This window comes from Heteronotia binoei, chromosome 1 (genome assembly GCF_032191835.1).
Source record: "Heteronotia binoei isolate CCM8104 ecotype False Entrance Well chromosome 1, APGP_CSIRO_Hbin_v1, whole genome shotgun sequence".
In the NCBI taxonomy this organism is placed as follows: Eukaryota; Metazoa; Chordata; class Lepidosauria; order Squamata; family Gekkonidae; genus Heteronotia; species Heteronotia binoei.
The window spans coordinates 80,938,391-80,963,510 of record NC_083223.1 but is presented as its reverse complement, the minus strand read 5'-3'; the positions used below and the strand labels follow the sequence as shown (position 1 = coordinate 80,963,510).

The 25,120-nt window shown below is 44.9% G+C and overlaps 1 protein-coding gene across 3 annotated transcripts in view; it reads left to right on the top strand.

Annotated features, from left to right (window-relative positions):
* Nucleotides 1-25,120, top strand: part of SNX14 (sorting nexin 14) — a 67,892-nt gene that overhangs the window by 25,552 nt on the left and 17,220 nt on the right. For 2 of the 3 annotated variants that reach the window (XM_060236676.1, XM_060236696.1), the window contains exons 16-23: nucleotides 8,686-8,712; nucleotides 17,290-17,422; nucleotides 19,370-19,562; nucleotides 19,929-20,012; nucleotides 20,127-20,227; nucleotides 20,670-20,781; nucleotides 24,730-24,770; nucleotides 24,867-24,986. In XM_060236676.1, coding sequence (XP_060092659.1) covers nucleotides 8,686-8,712; nucleotides 17,290-17,422; nucleotides 19,370-19,562; nucleotides 19,929-20,012; nucleotides 20,127-20,227; nucleotides 20,670-20,781; nucleotides 24,730-24,770; nucleotides 24,867-24,986 — 811 coding nt within the window. The remainder of the gene's footprint in view (nucleotides 1-8,685; nucleotides 8,713-17,289; nucleotides 17,423-19,369; nucleotides 19,563-19,928; nucleotides 20,013-20,126; nucleotides 20,228-20,669; nucleotides 20,782-24,729; nucleotides 24,771-24,866; nucleotides 24,987-25,120) is intronic. The other variant, XM_060236687.1, reaches the window with a different exon arrangement.

Here is a 25,120-nt window from a genome sequence, read left to right as displayed (position 1 = left end):
GGGAAAATCCAAAATACTATTATAGTTAGTGGAATCTTACCTAAGCCAGCCTCCTCTCTTAAGAGTGATGAGTTTATTTATCCAGTTCCCTATAAAGCCTCATTTCTGATGTCAGAGGCTACTGTTACCAATCAGAGACTTAATAAAATATAGTCCCATCCCTATCAAGCATTTTCTAGTGACTCTGAATATCTATGACAAAGAGGTGGTCTGGGCCAATTTGGATTGTCCTTTGTCCAATAGGGATGGAGTTTGAGAGGATGGGCCAGTGTTCAATGAAATGAATTCTCATGTAAGCTGCAGGTGTCTGAGATCCCAGACACTCTAGGTGGCACTCTTGCCCTAGTAACTTTTAAAATTTCTGGCAGAGCATTTTGTCTCTTTATGTGTGAGCAAAAACACCAATACTCCTAGACTTATTTTTCTATATTAGCTGGGATTCAGAGCACCAGGTAGATTGGGGTTTCCTCCACTGCTGCTTTGAATGAGTTTACAGTGGGTTTTTTCTCTTCTGATTTTTCAGTATGAGCTGGGAAGGAAGCCACATTTGCATGTATTTGACTAGATTAGCATGGAGTGTAAAATTGGCAGTGATGTAGTCCTCTTGCACTTAGTGGCAGGTAAGCCTTGCTATTCAGTCTCCCAAACTTTGGCAGCTCCCTTTATGGAAGTTCTAAAACTGCTGTAGGCAGAGGAATTATTTCCTGTTTTCCTGGGATGAATGTTTTTGGCAGACTTGCCTTACATAATCACACATTAGTTTTTCTGTGGCTCTGCAGAGTGCCAGTATTTTTAAACTGTTCACTTATCAGTTTCATATCTGTAGCAGTTAACTTTACTTCAGCTGTTTGTTTCACAAAGCTTTTAAGTCTAGTGCAAACAGGTAACCTGTGATATTGTTGCAGGAAGTGCATTTTATTTAAAGGATATTAAAGTATCTCAACTTTTCAGAACGCTTTGGTTGGTCAAATGACAAAGACCAGTTTTGCACAGACATAATTCTACTGAAGGCTCAGGGCATGAATAAGGAGGCAGGGAATTAGCCTTCCTCTCTTCAGAACAGGTTCCTGATAGGTTGACTTTAACATATGGGGAAAGAGCAGGTGGTTTTATCCTCAGAGCAAGTCTTGAGTCAGACCCAGGGCGACTAACTCTGCAGACCCAGTGAGACTGCATTTTAAGAATTTCTGCTGAGTTGGTGTCTGGAAATAGATAGACTATTTTGTGCAATGAAGGTAAGAGCTCACAAATATGCTAATTGGTGGCAAGTACATCTTTTAGTGATGCTAGAGATTAGCAGGGATTTTTAAAAAAAATCTCCGCCATTTGTTCAGGAGTACTTGGAAAATAGGCAAGTTCCTTAATGTTCCTACATGCTTATTTGATATCAGTCAGAAGAGAGGTTGCATTAGGGTTGACAGGTCCCCGATTTTTATATATGAGCTGAGAAGAGGGCAACCAGTGGAACATGGGGAGGAATTACCTAGAGAAAGAGAAAGGTCCAGGCCTCATCACCAGCATCACACAGGAACTAACATCATCACACCAGCGATGTCCAGGCAGCACTCTGGTATTTGAGCAAAAACTCAATGGTAAAACTAGTTTCTACTTAAGAGTTTTGCCCAAATACCAGAGTGGTGCTCGGACATCACTGATGTGATGATGTCATTTCCTGTGCAATGCTGGCGACAAGGCCCCTCTGCAAAAAAGCCCCTCTGCCAGCCAGTTGATCAATGGCTGGGGGACAGGGTCTGTCAGTGGGGGATCCCCACCTCCAACAGGGGTTCTGGATGATAACCACAATTTGTAGCAGGCTCTAATGGTAAATTAAACTTTCTGAGCCACAGTGGTCCCTCTCCTCACCTCTAATTTGCTCCATTCTTGTTTGCCCACTGTTGCCACTTCTTGTGCCTTCATCTGCCTGACCTGTTCTGGTGTTGCATTCCCCTCTCGTGAGGCCTGAGCTACTGCTGTCCTGATCTGAACAGACTTTGTTTGCTCCAGCCAGTCATAAGAGTGGGAGGAAGCTGTAGATGGACATCTGTATTGCCCTCCTTCTCCATCTGTGTGTTTTTGTTTATTATCTGCCAAGAAAAGTCATGACTTGTTTCCACTAATATTAAAGTACTTGAGGTCTTACTGTATTTCTTGTCATACTGAAACTGTTCTATCTTCTTCGTGGTCTCTGTGCATCACACTTGTGGGGATACTGCGCCTGCGCCGGTCCCCGATCGGTATCTGTAAGAAAGCCCGGGAATTTTCCGCGGTCGGCGCCACTGGGCATGCGCAGGCATCCCATTGTGCACGCCCAACGGCGCCACCGCGGCAATCCCACCAGTTCCTTTCTGACCGCTGTGCGAAGAAGCTGCGTTTCCTCGTGTTCCCGGTCGGTGAGCTTCGGGTTTTACCCTTTTTTCCCCTAGCCTCTGTATATATAGCCGTTTGTTGTTTTCCGTAGAGTAGTAGTTAGTTTCTAGTTAGTTAGTTTTAAAAAAAAAAAAAAGAGAGAGACTTTGTATTTTTCCGGGTGCGTGTTGTGGCGGGTCGCCCTCCGGGGCTTCCCCCCCCTGTTGTTTCCCTAGTTTTTTCCCCCTCTCAGAGGACTCTGAGGGGATCTTCCCAGTGACGATTGTCTATGGACAGTCGCTGGGGTTTTTTTAAGAGCTGCCAGGCCTGCGGGAAGAAGATCGCCCCTCCCGACGGCCATTCCCTGTGTCTTCTCTGCTTGGGTGAAGCGCACCGTGTGGAGGCCTGCCCACACTGCCTCCGCTTCTCCAAACAAACCAGGAAGAACAGGGCGGCAAGGCTCTCGGCCGCACTAACTACCTCGGCACTTCGCCCTCCGGCATCGGTACCGAAAATGGCGGCTGCCCAACCCCCGACGGTCCCATCGGCCGATGCGACCTTGATCGAGGCGGAAGCTCCAAGGGAGCGACAGCCCGCAAAACGAGCCCTCGAGGGGTCGGTCGAGAGGCCCGCAAAGAAGCGACGGGAGGAAGCAGGGCGAGAATCCTCCAAGAAGGCGAAGAGCAAAGAGAAGCGAAAGCGACCACGCTCCGCTTCACCTTCTCCCGACGTGTTGGCACCGATCACCATCGAGCCGCCGAGAAGGGTTCCTCCCTCTCCGCTGCGCAGCCCACCGACTCCAGGGGCTAGCGCTCATCGGCCACGCAGCCCTTCAACTCCAAGGGCTAGCGTTCATCGGCCACGCAGCCCTTCAACTCCAAGGGCTAGCGTTCATCGGCCACGCAGCCCTCCAACTCCAAGGGCGAGCGTCCATCGACCTTGCAGCCCACTGGCCCTCGGGCCCAGCGTTCATCGGCCGCGACCCCCAGCATCGGAAGTGGAGATCGACCTAACCCGTCGATCTCCATCGGTGGCATCTCGTCGGCGGAGCAGCGAGTTGGCATCGGACGTTGAAGCATCGGCCGACGCGGCGACACCTGCAGCGCCTAAGCGCGTAAGAGAGAGGGAGCCGTCGGTCGAGTCTCGCCGTTTCCCACCGATACCCCCTTGGGAGCAGCATAGATGGCAGTCGACCTACCCCTGCTGCCCACAGTTCCATTGGTACCAGCCAAGGGAGCACCCGGAGTGGGAGCATCGGTCCGAAATGTCCTCATTCTCCAGGACATCACACCGATCCAGAAGACCATCGGTATCGATCCCACCGAAGCGACGCATCGCACCGACAGAGCCCCCGCACCGACCCCCGACGCCGATCCAGTCGCCACGGAGGGAGCCAACACCACCCCTGTCGGAGCGCTCAGAGCACAGAGAGTCTTCGCCATCGGGGTCGGAGAGCGACGAGGAGAGAACATGGGAACCCTCGCCGGATCCTAACACAGCGGAGGACCTCCCAGTCTCGCCCTCAGAGGACCTGTGGTCCTATGCAGAGATGGTTAAAAGGATGGCAACCACCATTTCCGTCCCCATCTCCCAGCCTAAGCCAGTCGTGGATGATAACGTCTTTGATATCGTCCAACGAGACACCTCCACGGCTGTAGCCCTGCCTGTGACCAAGGTCATCCTATAGGCACTCAAGGACCCATGGAAGAAGCCATCCTCGGCACCGGTGTCCTCGAGGAAGCTGGACCATATGTACAAGGTCCAGGAGACGGGGGCTGAGTTTTTATTCACGCACCCAAAACCAAATTCAGCCATCGTCTCATCTTCCTCGAGGTCGCGCAGGGTGCATTCTGCCCCTCCTGACAAGGAGGGGAAGAAATTGAACAGTATGGGCAGGAAGATCTATTCGGCGGGATCCCTTGGCGCGAAAGTATCTAACTATGTGGCCTGCATGGCGAGATACCAGTACGCCATGTGGGAACAGCTGTCCCCCCTCCTCTCCTCCCTACCCGAGGAAAAGAAAATGGCCGCAACGAGACTGCAAAAAGAAGGCCTATCGGTGGCCAAGCAGCAGCTAACAGCAGCGAGGCACATGGTAGACGTGTCTGCCTCGGCCATCATGTCCGCCGTCTCCATCCGCAGACACTCCTGGCTAAGGTCTACCGCCCTACAGCAAGACACCAGGGCACTCATCGAGGACTTACCCTTTGAAGGGGACGGCCTCTTTAGTACGACCACGGACAACGCCCTACAGGAACTAGATAAAAACCTGAAGATCTCCAGGAGCCTGGGGGTTCAGGCATCTTCCAGACAACCCAGAGCCAGGCAGTGGAGCAGATCCTGGAACAGGAAGCCTCTCCACAAGCCACCCTCAGACCAACAGTGGCGCCCTCGTTCCTCGCAACCCGACAAGCAGGCCTACTCGGGTAACAACAGAGGTCGCTACAGCACCCAGCCCTCAGGCAAACCTAAGGGCGCCCGCCCCTCTAAGCAGGGGCTTTGACTTTACTGCTGCATGCATCGTCGCCCCCACCCATTCCACTATCCGCCTCCGCCCTTTCCTGCCTGCCTGGGAGCGGGTCTCCTCAGACAGGTGGGCCCTATCCATCATCAAAGAGGGCTACAAAATAGACTTTGCTCAGATTCCAAACCAGTCCGTAGTGGTCACCACTCCTCCCTCCCCACCTCTGCTGGCGGAGGTGGCCACCCTCCTACAGAAACAAGCCATAGAGAAGGTACCAACAGGGGACAGGGCGGGTGGTTTCTACTCCCGCTACTTCCTGGTTCCCAAGAGGGATGGAGGGCTGAGACCCATTATGGACCTTCGGAATCTGAACAAATTCATCCTGTACCAGAAGTTCAGGATGTCCACACTGCAATCAATCCTGCCCCTCATCAACCAAGGGGATTGGATGGCCACCCTAGATCTCAAGGATGCCTACTTCCATATCAGCATCCACCCAGAGTTCAGAAGGTTTTTAAGATTTGCTGTGGGCCCACAGCACTTCCAGTTCACGGCCCTACCATTCGGACTCTCCACAGCACCCAGGGTGTTCACAAAAATGATGAGCGTAGTGGCTGCCCACCTCCGGCTGCAGGGAGTGATAGTCTTCCCATATATAGACGACTGGCTCCTGGTAGCCAGATCAAGGGAAAGCCTGTCTGCTCACATCACAACCACACTACGCCTTCTCGATGCCCTGGGTTTGCAGGTCAACCTAGAGAAATCAAACCTCACTCCATCAAGGACAGTGCAGTTCATAGGGGCAGTACTGGACACAAACCTGCATCGAGCGCTCCTGCCCGCCCAGAGGGCAGAGGACATCATCAGCACAGTGCAGTTGCTCCAGAGACAAGGGTGGGGCACAGTACAACAGCTTCAGCGGATGCTGGGGCTGATGGCGGCGACGACAAGCGTGCTACTCTTCGCGAAACTGAGGATGAGAGACCTGCAGCTATGGTTTCTCCGTCAGTTTCGCCCAACCAAAGACTCACCTCGAAAGAGGTTCACTATTCCTCCTACGACGCTCCAATCGCTCCAGTGGTGGGAGTCGAAGGACAATATCTGCCAAGGGGCTCCCTTCCATCTCCCGGCCCCCACAGTAACCATCACCACGGACGCTTCCCTGTGGGGTTGGGGGGCCCACATGGACGACCTGTGCGTGGGGGGCCAGTGGCCTCCCACACTGGCCCTGCACCACATAAATTACCTGGAACTGCTGGCGGTGCACTTTGCCCTTCGTTCATTCCGCCCGAAGCTGGCAGGAAGGACGGTGGCACTGCTCACAGACAATACCACCGCCCTGGCTTACATCAACAGGCAGGGTGGGACAGTGTCCCGTCGGCTCTGTGCACTGGCGATGGACTTGTGGGCGGAATGCATCCAGCACGACATCTTTGTGAAGGCTGCTCATCTTCCAGGGGTCCTCAACACACAGGCAGACTCCCTGAGCAGAGGGGGGGCCTCACCACACGAGTGGGAACTTCAGTGGCGCTTCCTGGAACCAGTTTTCCAGCTTTGGGGATACCCACAGCTGGATGCCTTTGCCACAGCAAACAACAAGAAGTGCCCCATGTTCTGCTCCAGAGGGGGAGCGGACCCAGCATCCCTGGGGGACGGACTCATCATCCCCTGGGCGGGCCGTTTTCTCTACCTGTTCCCGCCCCTTCCCCTGTTGACGAGAGTAGTCAGCAAGATAGCAACGGAGAGGCCACGTTGCATCCTGGTGACCCCCTGGTGGCCCCGCCAGAACTGGTTCTCCACACTGCTACAGCTGTCGGGGGGGAACTTCTACCACTTCCCAGCGGAACCAGACCTCTTGTCGTCTCAGGGGGGGGCTAGTGCTGCACCACAACGTGCCACACCTGAAACTGACAGCTTGGTTTATAGACCAATAGAGTTCTCTGGCAGGGTCCAGGAGGTCCTACTAAATAGCAGGAAACCCTCCACCAGAGCTTCCTATGATAGGAAGTGGAGGAAGTTCTCGAACTTTATGGCTGACCGGTCAGGCACACCAAGGGAGGCAGGCCTGCCGGCCATCTTTGACTTTTTGCTATCCCTAGTCGACGCAGGCCTAGTTTTCTCCTCCATTAAGGTCTACCTGGCAGCTATATCTGCTTTTCACGAACCTGTGGGGGGATAATCCATCTTCGCTCACCCCCAGTCCAAAAAGTTTATGAGGGGGCTGTTTAGACTGCATCCACCATCTAAGCCTTCCACTCAACTGTGGGACCTGACACTGGTCCTAGACACACTAACCAGGCGTCCCTTCGAGCCTATGGCCACATGCTCCCTGCAGCTCCTGTCTTGGAAGACTGCCTTTTTGGTGGCCATCACTTCTGCACGTCGTGTGGGGGAGCTCACGGCGATGCGTTGTGACTACCCCTACCTAATCTTTAGGGAATCCGGTGTCTCCCTGGCCCCAGACATCAGCTTCCTCCCTAAGGTGGCTTCCCAGTTTCACCTCAACCTAGAGGTTTGGCTACCATCTTTTTTCCCTAACCCCTCCTCGGATGAGGAGCGTGGGTTGCATGCCCTAGACGTCAGGCGTGCTTTGCTCTTTTACCTAAAGTGCTCTAAAGCCTTTCGCAGGGACCAGCAGCTATTTGTCTCCTACACTGCGCCCAAACTGGGCTCCAGGATCTCGTCACAGAGATTCTCGAAGTGGCTGACAGAGACCATCAAGATCTGCTACCTCCTAGCGAAAAGGCCGCTGCCTGGACCTGTTCGTGGACACTCCACAAGAGCTATGGCGACATCGGTGGCGTTCCTGAAGGGTGTGCCCTTGGCGGATGTCTGCAAAGCTGCTACCTGGTCTTCCCCACATGCCTTCATGAAGCACTACGCGCTGGACGTGCATGCTCAACAGAGGACTCGGTTGGGGACTGCGGTTCTACAATCTGCTGTTTCTGGTTGACCGTCTTCCCACCTCCAGGTATGCCTTGCTTGCTAATCTCCCACAAGTGTGATGCACAGAGACCACGAAGAAGATAGACATGTTGCTTACCTGTAACTGTAGATCTTCGAGTGATCATCTGTGCATTCACACTACCCGCCCTCCTTCCCCACTGCTGACGGTCTCCCTTCAGTAGGAGCTTTCAGCGGTCATGAAGGAACTGGCGGGATTGCTGCGGTGGCGCCGTTGGGCGTGCGCAATGGGACGCCTGCGCATGCCCAGTGGCGCCGACCGCGGAAAATTCCCGGGCTTTCTTACAGATACCAATCGGGGACCGGCGCAGGCGCAGTATCCCCACAAGTGTGAATGCACAGATGACCACTCGAAGATCTACAGTTACAGGTAAGCAACCTGTCTTTTCAACCCTAGTTATGACTATGCAATAGCATTGTAAAAAAAATTTCCTGCCCAGCACCCATTGGTCCTTTGACAGCTGCCTGTTGGGTATTTGTTAAAAGCAAAGGATTCTTTCTAGGGGACCAAATGGCAGCCCTCCTGAAGAATTGTTTCATGATTTGCAGAAACCAGGCCTTTGGTAATCTGGGCTCAGCAGGCCACTGTAGCTTTTCTATTCCCTGTTCAGGTATAAACACATGACATTTTGGTTTAGCTTTGAGCCACCATAACTGAAATGAAACAGGACTTTGCTAGCTTTTAATTGTTTTTCTCACCAAAGTGTGCATTGAACATCTGCCTTTGCAGTGTCCCAGTTCTGTATCCAGGACACTTTGAAGGCAAGCAGATCTCCTGAGGGATGGATTTTGACTACGGAAGCTGGGGTGCTGCAGCCGTTCTAAGGCAGTATGGTTTAAGTAAAATAGGACTGCTTCAATTTCCTTCTCTTCTTGGCTTGTGGGGTAATGTTATTTGCCTGTTGTTGCAGAAGTAGCCTCAGTTTGGATGACTTTCGGTAAGTCAAGCTGACATGCCATCAATGTTGCCTGCTTTACGCCGCACCTATTTGTGACCCTCTCATACTGCCTTTATAACAAGTAGCATTAGGACCTACAATTTCTAAGTACTTCAAAGCTGAATTCATGTCGAAATCCCCTAAGAAACTGTACATTCCTCTCATTTCTAATGTTAAGGGGAGAAATGATATTCAGCTTGTTTTTAATGTCTAGTGTTATTCAAACACTAGAAATTCAAACTCTAGAAATATGTCACTAAGCATTCCTACATATTTACTGCCTCTTAGAGGGGGGAAGAACAATTTTTGTTTCTGGTATGTGTACATTTCAATTACAACAGTGTGAACCTAAGAAATATTTAAAAATCTATTCTATCCAACTTTTAAGTAAGAATGCAAATGCATTGATAGTCAGAATGGTTAAAGTTAGCAAGTCTGAAAGTCCTCTTTTCTTTGTTAGTAGTGCTAGATGTACAGTTCTGTGCTCTTTTTTTTCCACAGAACATTTATAATCTATTAGTAGTTCCTTCTTTTTTGGATGCACAGATTATCATACCTTACCTTTACTATCCATTTCTAAGACCATTTTCAATAGAATGTATATTTTGCCTCCTACCACCAGCGCACTGCCCTGCTCAGTGTGTTTCTAGAGTAAGAAATAAAATTATCTGGTGTAAGGGCAGTATACCAGCGTGCATGCATTAATATGCCGTATATGTGAATGCATGGCTGTAGAGAAGAATGCAGGCTTTGTGGCTAATGTCTGTATGTTTCACTTAAATGTGTCGGCTTTTGGTTGCTGTGTTTATAAATTGCTCTGAACAAGATTGTAAAATCTGACTTATGCTGTCCTGTTGGGCTCTGTCCCATTAATGGCAGCTCTTCCCTCTGACATAAGGAGCCTTTGGCTGGCACAAGAGGCTGTTCCGCGTCTTGGAAAGCATCTTCACCAGAGGAAAGTGCTGCTGCTAGTGGAACCAATCCAGAGGATCCCAACCATTATTTGTAGGACAAACCGTTTTCTTAAACCAGGAGATTTCATTTGCAGCTATATTGCTTTGCAATTTTAATTAGTCCAAGCCATTTTCTGTTACTTTTGCCTTCCCTCCCTACTACTTTACAACAAAGTTGAGCTCTTTCTCATATCACACATCACTGAGTAAATGCTTGGCTGAAGTTGAAACAATGTGCTAAGCATGGTATCAAGCAAATTTTGCCTTTTGAGTTGCTGTGATGCAGCATGAACAGACAATCATGGTGATTGCTCATTGTGACAATGTGTCTTTTTGTGTTTGGTTGCAAATGATGCTGTCGTAAGAAAATAGTTTCTTCCATCATATACAGTTTAACTGCTATCTTAGAATGTATGAAAAGAAAAATTTCTCAGATCTATAGTAAAGCCATTTCCTAACTTTCTGTCAAATGGGGCAACTGAGAAACTGAACACTGCATGATGGAAAGGGCTCTGCTAATAAGATCAGCCTTAATTTTCCAAAAGAATAATTTGTGCAGACAGAAAACTTTTCCACTGGTGTCCAAAGTGCTCTTTATTTCTTTCTCCATAAAACTGAACTGTAATTATCAATTGCACTGAAGTAAACAAAGTGTTGGACTTTTCAGAGCCTTTATACATGACTTGTACCGGTATGTGCGAAGAACTTCTTAATTGTTCCTGTTAAGAACCTTGATGTTCGCTACTCACTGTGTACCATGTATTTGTATTTATTTTTAAAATAAATTATTATTTCAGTTAATCAGCTCACAGATATAAACATGAACTCCAATCATAGTAATCTAAATCATACATTTACAATCTGAATAATTTACAATAATCCACAGTGACAATTATGCATAGTTATCTAAGTCATACATAAAACATAAGCACAGTCATCTGAACCATACAACAAAGAATAGAAGCATAAAACAAAAACTACAATCATTTAGATCATATAGTTATCAATAAAATCATATATCTATATAGAACATTTTTATATTCTTGATTTTTCACTTCTATTTCAATATCTATTTTTTCCATTCATCTTCATATCTAATAATGATTTTATTGCTAACGTGTTGTCAGTCACTTTCAGCTGTATAATTAAAACATACTTTCAATTTTTCTTGAAATTTTGAGATCGGCCTGTTGTGTGTATATATATAAAAATATTAGTCTTTATGTACATAGATGACGATGACCAAATGACTGTAATCCCCTTCTTTCATTCAAGATGTTAGTTTTGCTATTGTCACATATTGATTTTCTAGTCCTTCAAATCTGGACATCTTTCTGCCTTCTATTTTGCTACAAATATTACCCTTGCCGCCATCACCATATACTTAAATAATTCACAATGTGTTTTTGTAGTATTATTTGGTAAGATATTTAGTAACATATTTATGAGGTCCATCACAAACTTGGATTTTGGTTATCTTTTGCATATCTTCATGTGCTTCTATACAATATTTTCTTGCTTTCTTACAAGTCCACCGCATATGGAAAAATGTTGCATCTGCATTCTGACATTTCCAGCATTTTCAATTGTTATTTTTTGCAATGTCTTTGGAAGTAATATACCATCTAAAAACATTTTATACCAATTCTCCCTTAATATTTGACATTCAGTAAATTTAATTTCTTTAGTCAATAGGTTTTCACACTGGCTCCAAAATTTTCTCCAAATTTTTGTATCCATTTTATCATACAGTTTTTACTTGATATCTTTCTGTATCATATTGCAATAACATTTTATAAATTTGAAATAGGTGTTTTGAATCAAATTGTTCAAAAGCTGTTTTCTCTCTTAATTGTTCAAAAGCCATTTTCTCTCTTAACTGGCCACCTTCTTTGATTCATTTGTTCTTTGAATTTGGACATCATTTGATAGTACAACCACCATGGAATATTTATTCCTTTATCTTGAATTTCTTGCCAGAATTCTGTTCTGTTCTGTTCTGTTCTGTTCTGTTCTGTTCTGTTCTGTTCTGTTCTGTTCTATTCTATTCTATTCTATTCTATTCTATTCTATTCTATTCTATTCTATTCTATTCTATTCTATTCTATTCTATTCTATTCTATTCTATTCTATTCTATTCTATTCTATTCTATTCTATTCTATTCTATTCTATTTTTGCCAGAATTTTATTTTCCCTTGCTTTAAGCCCAACCAAGCTTTTGTCCTGGTTTGAAAGAACTTCTGGAAACCTATGGGTGCCTTTGTAAAGGAGAATGAGATTGCATCTTAACTGACTTTGTAATATCAAGATGGTGATGAGGCAGGGTCTCTGGTGCTAGGGCTCCTGAAACGGAAACTTTTACACCTACCACACGCCTGCAACAGTTGCTTCTAACAACGGACCTAGTAATATGCTGCTAGGGGAAGGTGCAGGGCAAAAGTTTAAGAACTTGGTGGGCTACAGTTCCCCAGAGAGACAAAAAAACATAGTCTACCATTTTGTTGAGTCAGGCCTGGCACTGACGTGGAGGGCTGCTGTGACTGTGGCCTGGTGTGTGGGCGAGGCCAGGCGAAGGCGAGTGGGGCTGTGTGGCGAGCGGAGCGTCGGGCACAGGCGGGGTCGGACGCCGGAGAGCGAGGAATCGGAGGAGAGACCGATGGAAGCTGGACCACCAGACGAGGTGCCAGGAAGGCAGTGGAGGGCACTCGTGGATGCAGCATTTGGCTTGCCGCAATTCGACTAGTGCTTCCTCCAGCGGTGGCGGTCGGCTGCTACTGTGCCTCTGACTTGGGTGGGGAATATTATAAACAGCCGTCCTGGGCACCGACCACGAGCGGAGCTAGTGGAGCTCCTAGAGTTCTTGTTTGCATGGCAGAGAGGCATGGGAGGGTCTTTACCCCCTGGGTCTGCTAAGCTGCGCAAAGGGGTCAATGGGCTAAATACTTCGCTCAAAAAAATTGAAGACCTCGCTCTGCACCTCGCTGCATGACTGCACTTTGGAGAACTGGGGATCCTGCTTTTCGCACAACCGCACTTTGAGGATATTTTGTGCAACATCTGGACTATAGAAGCACAGCAGCACTTTATTTTGCTACAACATCTACCTCCAACTATCTCCGAACTGCTAATTTATAATGATTGAATTTTAACTGCTAATTGATGAATTAATTTATAGAGAAATTTATTATTGAATTGATTGGCTTTCAGATAGAATATATATTTTTGGCAAATTAATTAAGAATGTTTTATTGTTGGGGAGGGTTTCTATAATTAGTAATGCCATTAGAATTAATTTAAGTATGTTAGCTAATTAATTTAAAAGGGGGATTGTGGGTTGGTTGGTTGACTTTTAGAACTGGCAGGTCGGTAAATTAAGGGAATTGATTGGCAAGGACTGAGAGGATTGGTGAGTTAGTTAATTGCAAGGTGTGAGTTGTGCTTTCTACATTGGTTGAGTATGAAGTAGAGACCAGTGGGAGATGACAGGCCTGGGGATTCCAGTACTCCTGGAGAGGGGAAAGTATGACGGTGGGAACAGACATTGATATAAGAGAAGGAGGCCAAGATAAGGTGGTGCTCGACCACCTTCCGGTCTGTGTCCCATCCCAACAGTGACAGGTAGTGGGGCCAGGTTGAATTACTCGCCTCCGTCATTGGTGTTATGCAATGTCAGGTCCATAAATAATAAGATCTCGGTCCTCCGAGAGTTTCTGCTCGAGTAGGACGTGGACCTGGCTTGCGTGACTGAGACCTGGGTGTGAGAGGGAGGGCACTGTGGCCCTCTCCCAAATGGTTCCCCCGTGTTACTCAGTCTTTCACCAATCACGGACTAGCTGGCAGGGGGGAGGGGTGGCTCTATTTATATGAGAGGCCCAGAGATCAACGGTATTGAATGGTCTGGCGTGGGATGTTGGGGAGGGGTTGGTGATTTGGCTGGTGTACTGTCCACCTAACGCACCAGCCAGCGCCTTACTATCCCTGATTGAGGCCGTAACAGGCTGGGTATTGGAGTACCCAAGGCTTGTGATCCTGGGCAACTTCAATGTCGATGCTGACGACGCGGACTCTAGTCAGGCGATGAACCTAGTCGTCCATGGCAACACTGGGACTCTCCCAATTTGTTACATTGCCCACTCACCAGGCGGGGCACATGTTAGATTTGATCTTTGCAGCCGAGGTTTTGGTGGACGATATTACTGTGGAGGCGGTGCCATTGTTGGACCACTTTGCCCTCAAGGCTCATGTTCCACTCCAAGCCCGTTTGGGTGGCAAGCTTATTTTAGCTCGCCCGCAGAGTCTGATGGACCCTGGTTGAGTCCTGCCATGGCCGGCTCTCCAGTCATTGATGAGATTGCACCTTGACGCCCTCTGCGCCCTCGCTTTAAGCTGGCCCCGTGGTATACCCTGGAGCTGTGGCAGCTGAAACGAGGACTCAGACGGTTAGAGAGGCAATGGCGGCGTACTCGAGACGGAGCGACTAGAACATCTTATAGAGAGTTTATGAGGTCCTATGAGATGGCAGTCAAAGCCACAAAGAAGATTTACTTTGTGGCCAAGATTGCATCTGCAAATTTGCACCCGGCGCAATTGTTTAGGACGATTCGGAATCTTACAACACTGCCACAAGGCAGGCCAAATGCTAGGGAATTAGAGAGAGGCTGTGAGGCTTTTGCGAAATTTTTTGCAGATAAGATTGCGTCGCTCCGCCACGACCTCCCCGCCACATTGGATACAGTATGTAAACTCGAGGCCCCGTGCTTGTCTTCTGGTCCAGTTCTGGATCGCTTCGACACACTCAGCTTGGAGGAAGTTGACAGAATCCTCTCTACTGTATGCCCAACAACTTGTGATCTGGACCCGTGCCCCTCCTAGCTAATTAAAGCTTGCCAGAGGGAGCTTAGGTGTCCTATACGGGAGATCGCAAATAGATCCCTCTCAGAGAGACTTTTTCCCACTCCTCTTAAAGAGGCTGTGGTCCGCCCTCTCCTGAGAAAGGCTACATCAGACCTGATTGAATTGGCACATTACTGGCCGGTCTCAAATTTGCGCTTTTTGGGCAAAATTATTGAGAGGGCAGTAGTGTTACAGTTGCAGAGTTTTCTGGATGATGCTTCCATCCTAAATCCCCACCAGTCTGGCTTTCGCCTGGGCCATGGGATGGAGACAGTGCTGGTTGCCCTGGTGGATGATCTCCAGCAGCATCTGGATCGAGGCGGTTCAGCGGTGCTGATGTTGTTAGACTTATCGGCTGTGTTCGATACAGTCGACCATCCAACCAACCAACCAACATTTTATTTATATTCCCCCCTCCCCGCCGAAGCAGGCTCAGTAACCATCAGTTACTGACCTGCTGCTTCGCTGATGCGGGGATTCAGGGGCTGGCCTTGCAATGGCTTTCCTCTTTTCTTGATGGTCGGGGACAAAGGGTGGTGATTGGGGGAGAACTGTCCCAGAGGCATCCACTTAATTGTGGGGTGCCACAGGGTGCAGTGCTCTCTCCAGTGTTGTTTAACATCTACATGAGCCCCCTTGCCCAGATTGCCTGGAGGTATGGACTGGGCTGTCACCAGTATGCTGATGAAACCCAGGTGTATCTACTGATGGATGGCCGGCCTGACTGCATCCCAGAAAATCTGGACCTACCGTTGCAAGCTATGGCAGGATAGGCTGAGTAGGTTGAAGTTGAACCCAGGGAAGACAGAGGCCCTTTGCCTGAGCTGTGGCGGCCTGGGAAGGAAAATCCCCCTACCAGCTTTTGATGGTGCGCCATTGGAAATGGCACACAAGGTCAAGAGCTTGGGGGTACTACTGGAGCCTTCCTTGTCAATGGAGGCCCAGATTGCAGCCACTGCTAAATCCGCCTTTTTTCATCTTAGGCGGGCGAGGCAGTTGGCCCCCTTCCTGGAGCGCGACGACCTGGCAACAGTGATCCATGCAACAGTCACCTCAAGGTTAGACTACTGTAATGCCCTCTACATGGGGCTGCCCCTGTGCCGAACCCGGAAATTGCAGCTAGTGTGGAACACGGCAGTCAGACTGTTATTGGGACTCCCTAAGTGGGAGCACATACAACTGAGGCTGCGGGAACTGCACTGGCTGCCAATTGTGTACCGGATTCGTTACAAGGTGCTGGTTATTACCTCTAAAGCCCTATATGGCCAAGGACCTGCCTACCTTAGGAACCGTCTCTCTATATATGTTCCCCAGAGGGTACTGAGATCCAGTTAGCAAAATCTATTGAGAATCCCTGGGCCGAAGAAGGCCAAACTGAAAGCTACAAGAGAAAAGGGCCTTTTCGATCACAGCTCCCCATTGGTGGAATCAATTACCAGAAGAGGTGCGGGCCTTGCAGAGCCTTACCCAGTTCCGCAGGGCCTGCAAGACTACACTCTTTCAGCAGGCTTTTTCTTAATGTGGAACCTATTGTACCATCGCCATGTAAAATTATAAGATGAGTAACATCGAGACTGTAGCACCAAACTAATTGTTGGAATTGAATTTGATGGTTTTAATTAGATGGTTTTAATGTAATAATATATATATGTGAACTGTAATATGTAATTTTATGTAACCAGTGTGCTTTTATTATTGTAATATTTGTATTTTGTGTTATGCTATGTGAGCCGCCCTGAGCCTGCTTTGGCGGGGAGGGCAGGATACAAATTAAATATTATTATCATCCACCTATACTCATAATTTATATAGTCCCATTTTATTTCTCATACTAATATCACAATAGGTGTCAATGGAGATGTCAATGGCAAGGTTGATGGACGTATTCTGTTTCTGCACTGAAACCATATTCTTTATACTCCATTCCTCAAAATATGAGTGCCATCTTGTCTTTGAATAATTTTTAATGATTTCTTAGTCCTTCCTTCTTTAGTGTCAATTGTCTCCAGTTTAATGTTCCTGGATTTATAATCCATTCTGATATCCAGACTAGTGTGGCTGCTTGGCAATTCAGTTAATATTTGGTACGGCTAAATCTTTTTTTTCCATCCTGTAATATTTAAAATTTTATTTTTGGTTTCTTCCTGCTCCATACAGAGCTATTTATTGTTTCCTACCATTTTAAAAGGTCTTTTCATCTATATAGATTGGTGACATTTGAAACAAAAAAATCAGTTTTGGTAATCTGTCCATTTTAACAGCAGAGATCCTTCCTAACCACAGAATTTTTAATCTTTCCCATCTTTGTAAATCTTCAATAATGCTTACACTGATGTTTTGATAATTACCTTTATATAAATTATCATTTTGCCCTGTCACATATATACCCTGTTATTTTTTCTATCTAGTTTAGTTGCCACTAGTAACATTATCTTGGTTTAGTTGCCACTAATAACATTATCTTGGTCTTTTTTTATTCAGTTTATATCCAGAATAAATTCCAAACCTAATTATCCTTGTATAGTTCAAAGAAATATTTGGTTTTACTACTGATACAGCAATGTCATCCACATAGCTTTTCATCTTGTATTTTTCTTCATTATCTTGTATTCTAGCAATTCTGATATCTTGTCTGATTTTTATAGCCAGTATTTCCATTGCCAGAATAAATAATAGTGGTGATATTGAACAACCCTGTCGAGTTCCTCTGTATTTTTGTATTGTGTACAGGAGCACTCAGAAAAAAGGAGAATCCTTTGGGATCAGCAAAATAGGCAGCAAAATCAAAGGGGTGTTCAAGAGCACCACAATGGAAGGATCTGTGCTGCCCAATTATGGTCCAGCTGAAGGCGAGGATGACTTTGTGAGTAGAACCCTTTGGCCTGGTAGTTCTGACATGCATGGTTATCCCTTTTTCTCTCACCTGTGTTGTTATCGCATGCATTTCAGTGGAAGCTGAATTTCTATAAGCCATTTTATGGCTGCTGCTTTTCCCACTGTCAAGTCTCTGAAGGCAAGCAATGAACTGCAGATTCTTACAGTTCCAATTCAGATACCACAACAACTGCGGTTTCTCTTCAGTCAGGAATTTTTTCAGAGTCTGTAGGGTAGGGAAGGGGTCTCATGAGTCCGGTGAGTGCTTGGCTTGCTCTTGTCTCAGACAAGTTTGCTCATATCTGAACACAGCTTGGATCTATGTTAGATGTTTCTTTTGGCATATTTCAGAACACCATAACGTTTAGGTAGACCATTACAGGGAAGCCTAGCAGCTGTTGCTGGAGCTGTCCCAAGTCGAGGAAAAATGATTTTGGAGATAAATCATTTGGCTCCTTTGCATGCATCCTTGGAGTTAGATCAGATGATGCTTATCTTGGCATTAAAATTAGTGTGCTTATCCCTCAGAATGCTGACTTCTAAAGTGTTAGATTCTTTACAGTTCATTTTGGGTGCCTAGGGTTCATATCCTTGGTTCAAAATAGTGCAGTGTAGTGCTCTAGTTTTTGTAGATTAGAAGTGTGAATTATCTATTGCCACTTTATCTAGGGGTTACAAAGCTGGTTCTGAAAAACTTTACAGGTGCACACAGCTTGGAATTGGAATCTGGCCATCATGAGTGCATATTCCCATCTCTGGACCCATTGGATGTTCATGAGTGGATGTCTCAGTTGGCTAATGCTTTTGTATGTAGAGCCAACATGTTGACTGAAATCACATGATAGGTTTTGCAGGGGAATAGGCTGCTGTATACGAGCTTATGCATGCTAAATTGTTTTGCTCATAGGTCCAATGCAGAGGTCAATATGTAGATGTTCAGTGGACTAGAAGTGGTATGAATGCTTATGTTTTGCAAATATGTTATTGTGGGTCTTATTCTTCCACTGTGTATTGCCATCATCATAAGAACTAGCCCATTTGATCAAGGCATTTTTTCCTATGTAGAGCAAGAATTTTCCTGCTGATATTAGGAAGGAAGGACTTCTAAAATGACAAGGAAGCAAGGCATTTGTCTTGCATGCCTGACTTTTAAATGCATTATTGAGTTCACTGACAACAGCCTCTGAAGATGTAGTTCTGCCCATATTAAAAAAACCCAAGTTGTATAACTTCATTGGGGTTTTTTATTGTATTATAAATATATGTGTGCATGCATTTTAAAATTTGTTTTAATTGTTTGAGTATTCACTGCCTTGGACACCCTGAAGCGGGTAGAAAGGCATCATAACATGTTTTAAATAAGCGAATGACTTTATATTCACTATAGCTACACATAATTTATTATCTCCGGTACAATTTCAACTCTACTGTGCTTGACACAGTTTGAGAAAGAAAGTACAGATTATCTGTACAGAAAGTACAGAGTATCTGCAGGTGACAATATTGGGGGAGGGGCATTTTTCCTTATTTTCAGAATTATCTGCCACCGTTTTTGTGTTGTGCTACATACAGAGTTTATTTATTTCAAGTATAGTGTGACTTTCTCACTGAGACTAACATTTTCCCATACTTTTACAGAGTAACTGCAAGGTAATACAATAAATTATTGTTCATGGCATGCCATTGTTTGAATTTGAAGCAAGCCAGAATTACTCCTTTCTATGTACTTTGAATCCTTGTGAGAAATGCATTAAATAAATCATAAGTTTTGTCTTTTTAAAAAAATTACATACAAAACTTCCTTCAGGAAATTGATGATAGTCTTGAGTTTTGCTTCCTGGAGACATCCAGCCTGAAGTCTTTTGGAAGAACATTAGCAAGTCCAAAGGGAAATTTTATCAAAATCTTCTTGGGGTGCTTGAATCTTTCACTGCAGATTGAAGAAGGCATTATGGTAATGGAAGATGATTCTCCTGTGGAGGCAGTTAGTACTCCGAACACACCTCGCAATCTTGCGGCTTGGAAAATCAGCATTCCCTTTGTGGATTTTATTGATGACACCCCTTTGGAGAGAAAAGAGAGAATACCAGTATTTTGCATTGATGTGGAGAGGAATGATAGAATGGCAGGTAGGCTTTCCGAAACCTGTTGTGTGCCTAGTGTGCTTATCTGGTCTTGTTGAGATGCATGCTTTCTTTGCATCTTTCATTTTATCATGAGTAGCGTTTCCAAGACGTGTTGCAATCTTTGAAAACATGAGGGAGAATATGAAGTATGATTATCTAATATGGAATGTTGCATCCATTTGGATATCCATGATAGTGTTTGCATTATTTAACTTTTTAAAAAAATTCTGCAGCTGGTCATTGCTGATATCATCAGTTGGTAATGAAACCTTTAAGGGATTTCCTGCACTGCTTTATACTCACATGTTTGCCTTTGTACCCCTTTCAGGCTGGATAGAAGGTAAATCTTATATCTGTATGTATTTTCAGTTGGGCATGAACCTGAACGCTGGTCAGTCTACAGAAGATATCTTGAATTTTATGTCCTTGAGTCAAAACTAACAGAATTTCATGGTAAGATTTGTGTGTGTGTGTAACTCTATATCAGCTGTAGTTTTTGTATGAAAATTTGAGAGTATTTTATAGTAGATTTCAGTTATAGTAATTTTAAGAGTTTGAAATTTTCAGGTACATTTCCTGATGCCCAGCTTCCTTCAAAGAGGATCATTGGACCAAAAAACTTTGAATACTTGCAGTCAAAGAGAGAGGACTTTCAGGAATATCTGCAGGTAAGAAAAACAATGCCAACTAAATCTTCAGTGTATAGAAGGTTGGACCAGTAGTAACTTCTGCTAACAGAATGTATGTGGAGCAGGATGTTTTTGCCTCTGTTGTCTTGTTGCAACCCCAAATGCTGCTCAGGAAGGGGATGCTAAGGAGCACCATGAGGAACAAAACTGCTAGGTGTGCTGCTAGATCCAATCCAGAGTAATCATTTACAATAGCATGAGTAGGTCTTCATCAGTTTTCAACTTTAGCATTGTATACACTTGTCACCTGCTATTCATATAACATTTTTTCCTACAGCTGTGATTTCTGATGGCTTTGTGCATAAGCGCGTTTGCAATATTAACCTAATATAACCTGAAAGTTTAGCATTGAAATTCTTCTTATTGGAGGAAAGGTAATTTGAGCATCGTAATCTCATTCTTCTTTGTGTCTTTTTCTAAGAATCTTGCACAGCATCCAGAGCTAAGCAACAGCCAGCTTTTAGCCGACTTCTTGTCCCCTAATGGTGGAGAGACGCAGTTCCTTGAGAAAATATTACCTGATGTAAATCTAGGTATGTAAAGAGCTGTAATTGAAAAATAATACCCAGTTTATCCAGATATAATTGTCTGACTCTGATTTGCATGAACTACTTAAACTTTTTTTTTGTGGTTTCTTGCATGCATACAACTGTTTGCTGCCATGCCAGAGACATGGCAATTAAGTTCCTTGCAAAAGTGCCTTTCTGCTCATGGGGAAATTTTCCACTCATGAAAAGCCCCAGCCCATTATCCTAACCTGCCAGCACAAAATTGGGGTTTTCCTGTGCACATTTTTCAGTTGCATAAAGGAATAATTGTCGATAGGTGATTTAACATAAATGCACTGACAGTTCAGGTATGGTGAAATATTTAGGTTGGACCCTGTGCCTTCTTTCTGCCAGCACAAGATGCAGGCCCTGCTGGTACAAGAGACAAAGGGGCTTCCTCCTCCCCCTCACTACAGCTGTCTTTTGTGCATGTTGATTCCCCCAACCCCTTTGCTGCTCACGGCTGGCTGCTGGGAGAAGGGAATTGGGAAAAATTTCTCTCCCATAGGGCTTTGTGCTGGCACTGCACAGGAGTAAACCTTTTTGTTTTTAAGTAAATATTCTGCAGGTTCTTTTCATAGCATACTAAGACATGGTTTACCAGACGTGGGGGACTACAACTCCAAAAAGCAATTAGATTATTCTGGGGGCAAGAGAATAAAGTGCTTTCATATTTTTAAAAATAGAAATAAAATGAATAGAATATAGCAGTCATGTCCAACTTCGAACAGGTCGTGATCTATTTTTTCCAGACAAAAGTGCTGGTGATCTACCACCATGAAAATTAAGTTTCAAATTAGTTTCGAATTAGATATTAACCCAGCAAAGTTGGGTTCCACCGCCCCCCCCCCCCTTCCCATTTACAAATCACCTTCTGTCATTTACTGGTAAGCGAAATAAGCAAAAACAAAACAGAGACAAAGATCCAGAAAGAACTGCGAACAGTTTTTCTTAAATTTTTATTGTTATAACTTTGTTTAACTGTCTTAACTTTTGTTAACTTTTATTGAGTAATTTGTGTTAAATGTAGGTCAAGTATTGATCCAGGCAGATCTTGCGCAATCTTTAAAATGTCGCTCTTGCTAATTAGTGAGACATCTGAGCCTGCATTTCAACCACCAGCTTTTTGAAGTTGGGTGAATATTGCGTGAGGGCCAGTCTCAGGGAATCCTGGAGATGTTCATCTGTCATGTTGGAACGCTGTGTACTCTTTGTCATTTTCAGATGGGAAAACGCAGATTCACACAAATAAGTTGAACCGAAACAAGAGTGTACAGCTTCACTGCATCTTCTCAAGCTGGGAAATTTGTCTCTAGGCACTAGCTTCCAAAACGATTCTTGCTCAGCACAGGTCTTGAGAAAAATGTCATTTTTGAAAGTTACTATTTCATTTTCAAGAGATGCCTTGTTCAATGAGTAATTTTTACTGATAGCAGCTGCAGTTTCCTTAATGTCCATATCCGCTTTGAATGGGTATGACAAGTACTCCACAACTTTTTCAATTCTTTGAAAGTCACAGAATCTTTTTTCGAATTCCTGGATAACAGAGCAGATTTCTGTCACATACTTCTTATTCTGAAAAACAAAATTTGGATATTGTCCCAGATGGTCTTGCATATTAGGAAAATGATCAAAAGTGTTGTTTGCTAGGTCAGTCATAATTAGCTCAAATTTGCTCTTGTAGGATGAAACTGTACTCATCATCTTGCCAATGGCATTTGTTTTTACCTTGTAGTTCAATGTTCATACACATTATGTTTATTGGCAGAATTGAGAACAATGTAGTGATGATTCTCAGGGCAGGGGAGGGCATATGTGAGGAACGGGTCAGGGTCAGCTTAGGAGGGTGACCACTCTAAATTTTTCCCCAGTCCTTCAGTCCTTCAGGTATACATACAGTCCTTCAGGTATACATACAGAAATCCTGTCAGAACTCTAAAAAAACAGGCACCAGACCGACAGCCAGTCTGGTGTAGTGGTTAAGTGTGTGGACTCTTATCTGGGAGAACCGAGTTTGATTCCCCACTCCTCCACTTGCACCTGCTGGAATGGCCTTGGGTCAGCCATAGCTCTGGCAGAGGTTGTCCTTGAAAGGGCAGCTTCTGTGAGAGCCCTCCCCAGCCCCACCCACCTCACAGGGTGCTTGTTGTGGGGGAGGAAGGTAAAGGAGATTGTGAGCCGCTCTGAGACTCTTTGGAGTGGAGGGCGGGATATAAATCCAATATCTTCTTCTTCTTCATATCACTTTGTAAAGTCAGCGAGAAATGCCAGATCACATAACCACTCCTCATCTTCCAACTCTGCTTTGTCATCTCCCTTCTCCTTCAAAAACCTTCTTGTTTCAGTCAGCAAATCACGAAATCTTTGCAGAAATTTGTGCCTACTTAACCACCTTACATCTGTATTAAAAATGATTTCCACTGCCCCTTCATCAAGAGTAAGATTGAAAAGCCGTCTTTGAAGCGATCTTCCACGAACTGAATTTACAATTTAGAAAGTGATGTCCATGACAGTCTTTGTATTGAGTCTCTTTGCTTGCCAAAATTTGCTGGTGAATGATGCAGTGGTAAGAAAGGAAATCTGGAAAGTCGTCGTGCTGTCTGCAGAGGCCTATGAAACCGTTAACCTCACCTGTCATTGCTCTTGCTCCATCAGTAGTGATGGAAACAAGTTTATGCAATGGAAGATTACACTTTGTCACAAAAGAATGGAAAGAGCTGAATATTTCCTGACCAGTAGTTCTCCCTTTTAAAGAAATCATTCTAAGTAGTTCTTCTTTAACCCTGAAGTCTTCAAAAACCACCTGGATAAAGACTAGTAACTGGGCTATGTCTCTTATGCCTGTAAATTCATCCAGTTGGAGTGAGAAAGCAACACAAACTGAAACATCCTCTTCTTTGGAACACTCATCTTCATTATGCTGGGGTGGCTGGGGTGCTAAGTTAACACTGACTGGTCCAAAACTGTCACTGTCCCAAAGTATTAAAGATCAACAGGAACTGAAGACCTCTGGCTGATGCCAAAACCACACATGCAGTTCTAAAAGTAAAAATAAGTATTCATCATACTGGCACCAATAATCAAATACCACCCCACCAAACAATCATCAAAAAAACCCAAACACCTGTCCAGCAAACCATGAGACCAAGTTCGGCTGGTGATCTACCTCTGACCCCTCCGCGATCTACTGGTAGATCGCGATCTACCTGTTGGACATACCTGGAATATAGGCTGTGATTTAGGTTGATATTGTAAGCTACTATAAATGTGCTTTTAGATTTTGGGGCTGATTTCTTTTTAATCCTTGAACAGCAACCCCCCCCCCCCACACACACACACACACACCATGCCATACCATGTTTTTAATGTTCCTTTCACTTACAAAAGTGGATTAGCAATGGTTTGGGGGGGGAGCTTTTCAGCATACCCACATAGAGAGCACATGGAACTAGTTGTGCTGTTTTCTTTGTGCTTTAATGGTTTTCTGGATTCATTTATACACATACAGTGGGTTTGGAGGCTCTAATCCAAATTCTGAGGTACAGCCCTTTCATGTGGTTATACAGACAAATGGCTGCATAAAGCAAGTGGCTTTCCAGTGCACCAAGAGACAGTCATAGAACTTGAAGGCTGGATCTAAGGCCTCCCTTGTGCAACAAGAAGGGCACTTGTGTAAGTGAGCATCTACTTCTAATGATTCCACCTTCCTATCAAGCATCACATCCCACATTTCCTGAGGGTCCCCAAATCTCAGAATCAAAGAATGGGGAAGTAGTGAAGATTGGTTTTGCACAGCAACAAATTGGATTTATATCCCGCCCTACCCTCTGAATCTCAGAGCCTCAGAATAAAATGAATAACTTAATGTTAGTTGTGAAGAAACAAATCTCTCTCTCTCTCTCTCTCTTTTTTTTTTTTGCTACTGTTATGCAGGTAAAATTATAAAATCTGTTCCAGGAAAGCTAATAAAAGAGGTGAGTAGAGCTGATACATTTTATAATTAGTGCCTTTTCCTGATAATTTGTTAAGGACTGAAACTTGTCCATTACAGCTGTTTTGTTTAATTTCAGAAAGGTCAGCACTTGGAGCCATTCATTGTAAATTTTATTAATTCCTGTGAATCTCCCAAGCCTAAACCAAGTAGACCAGAGATTACAATTCTCAGTCCTACTTCTGAAAATAACAAAAAGGTACAGTATGTCTGCCAGGATGAAATTGTTCAATGATAAAATATCTATTTTATTTTAAAATGTGTCTCCCACCTTCTCCTTTATTTATAACTCACAAAATTCACCACACTACATCGCCTTCTTAAAAGCCACAG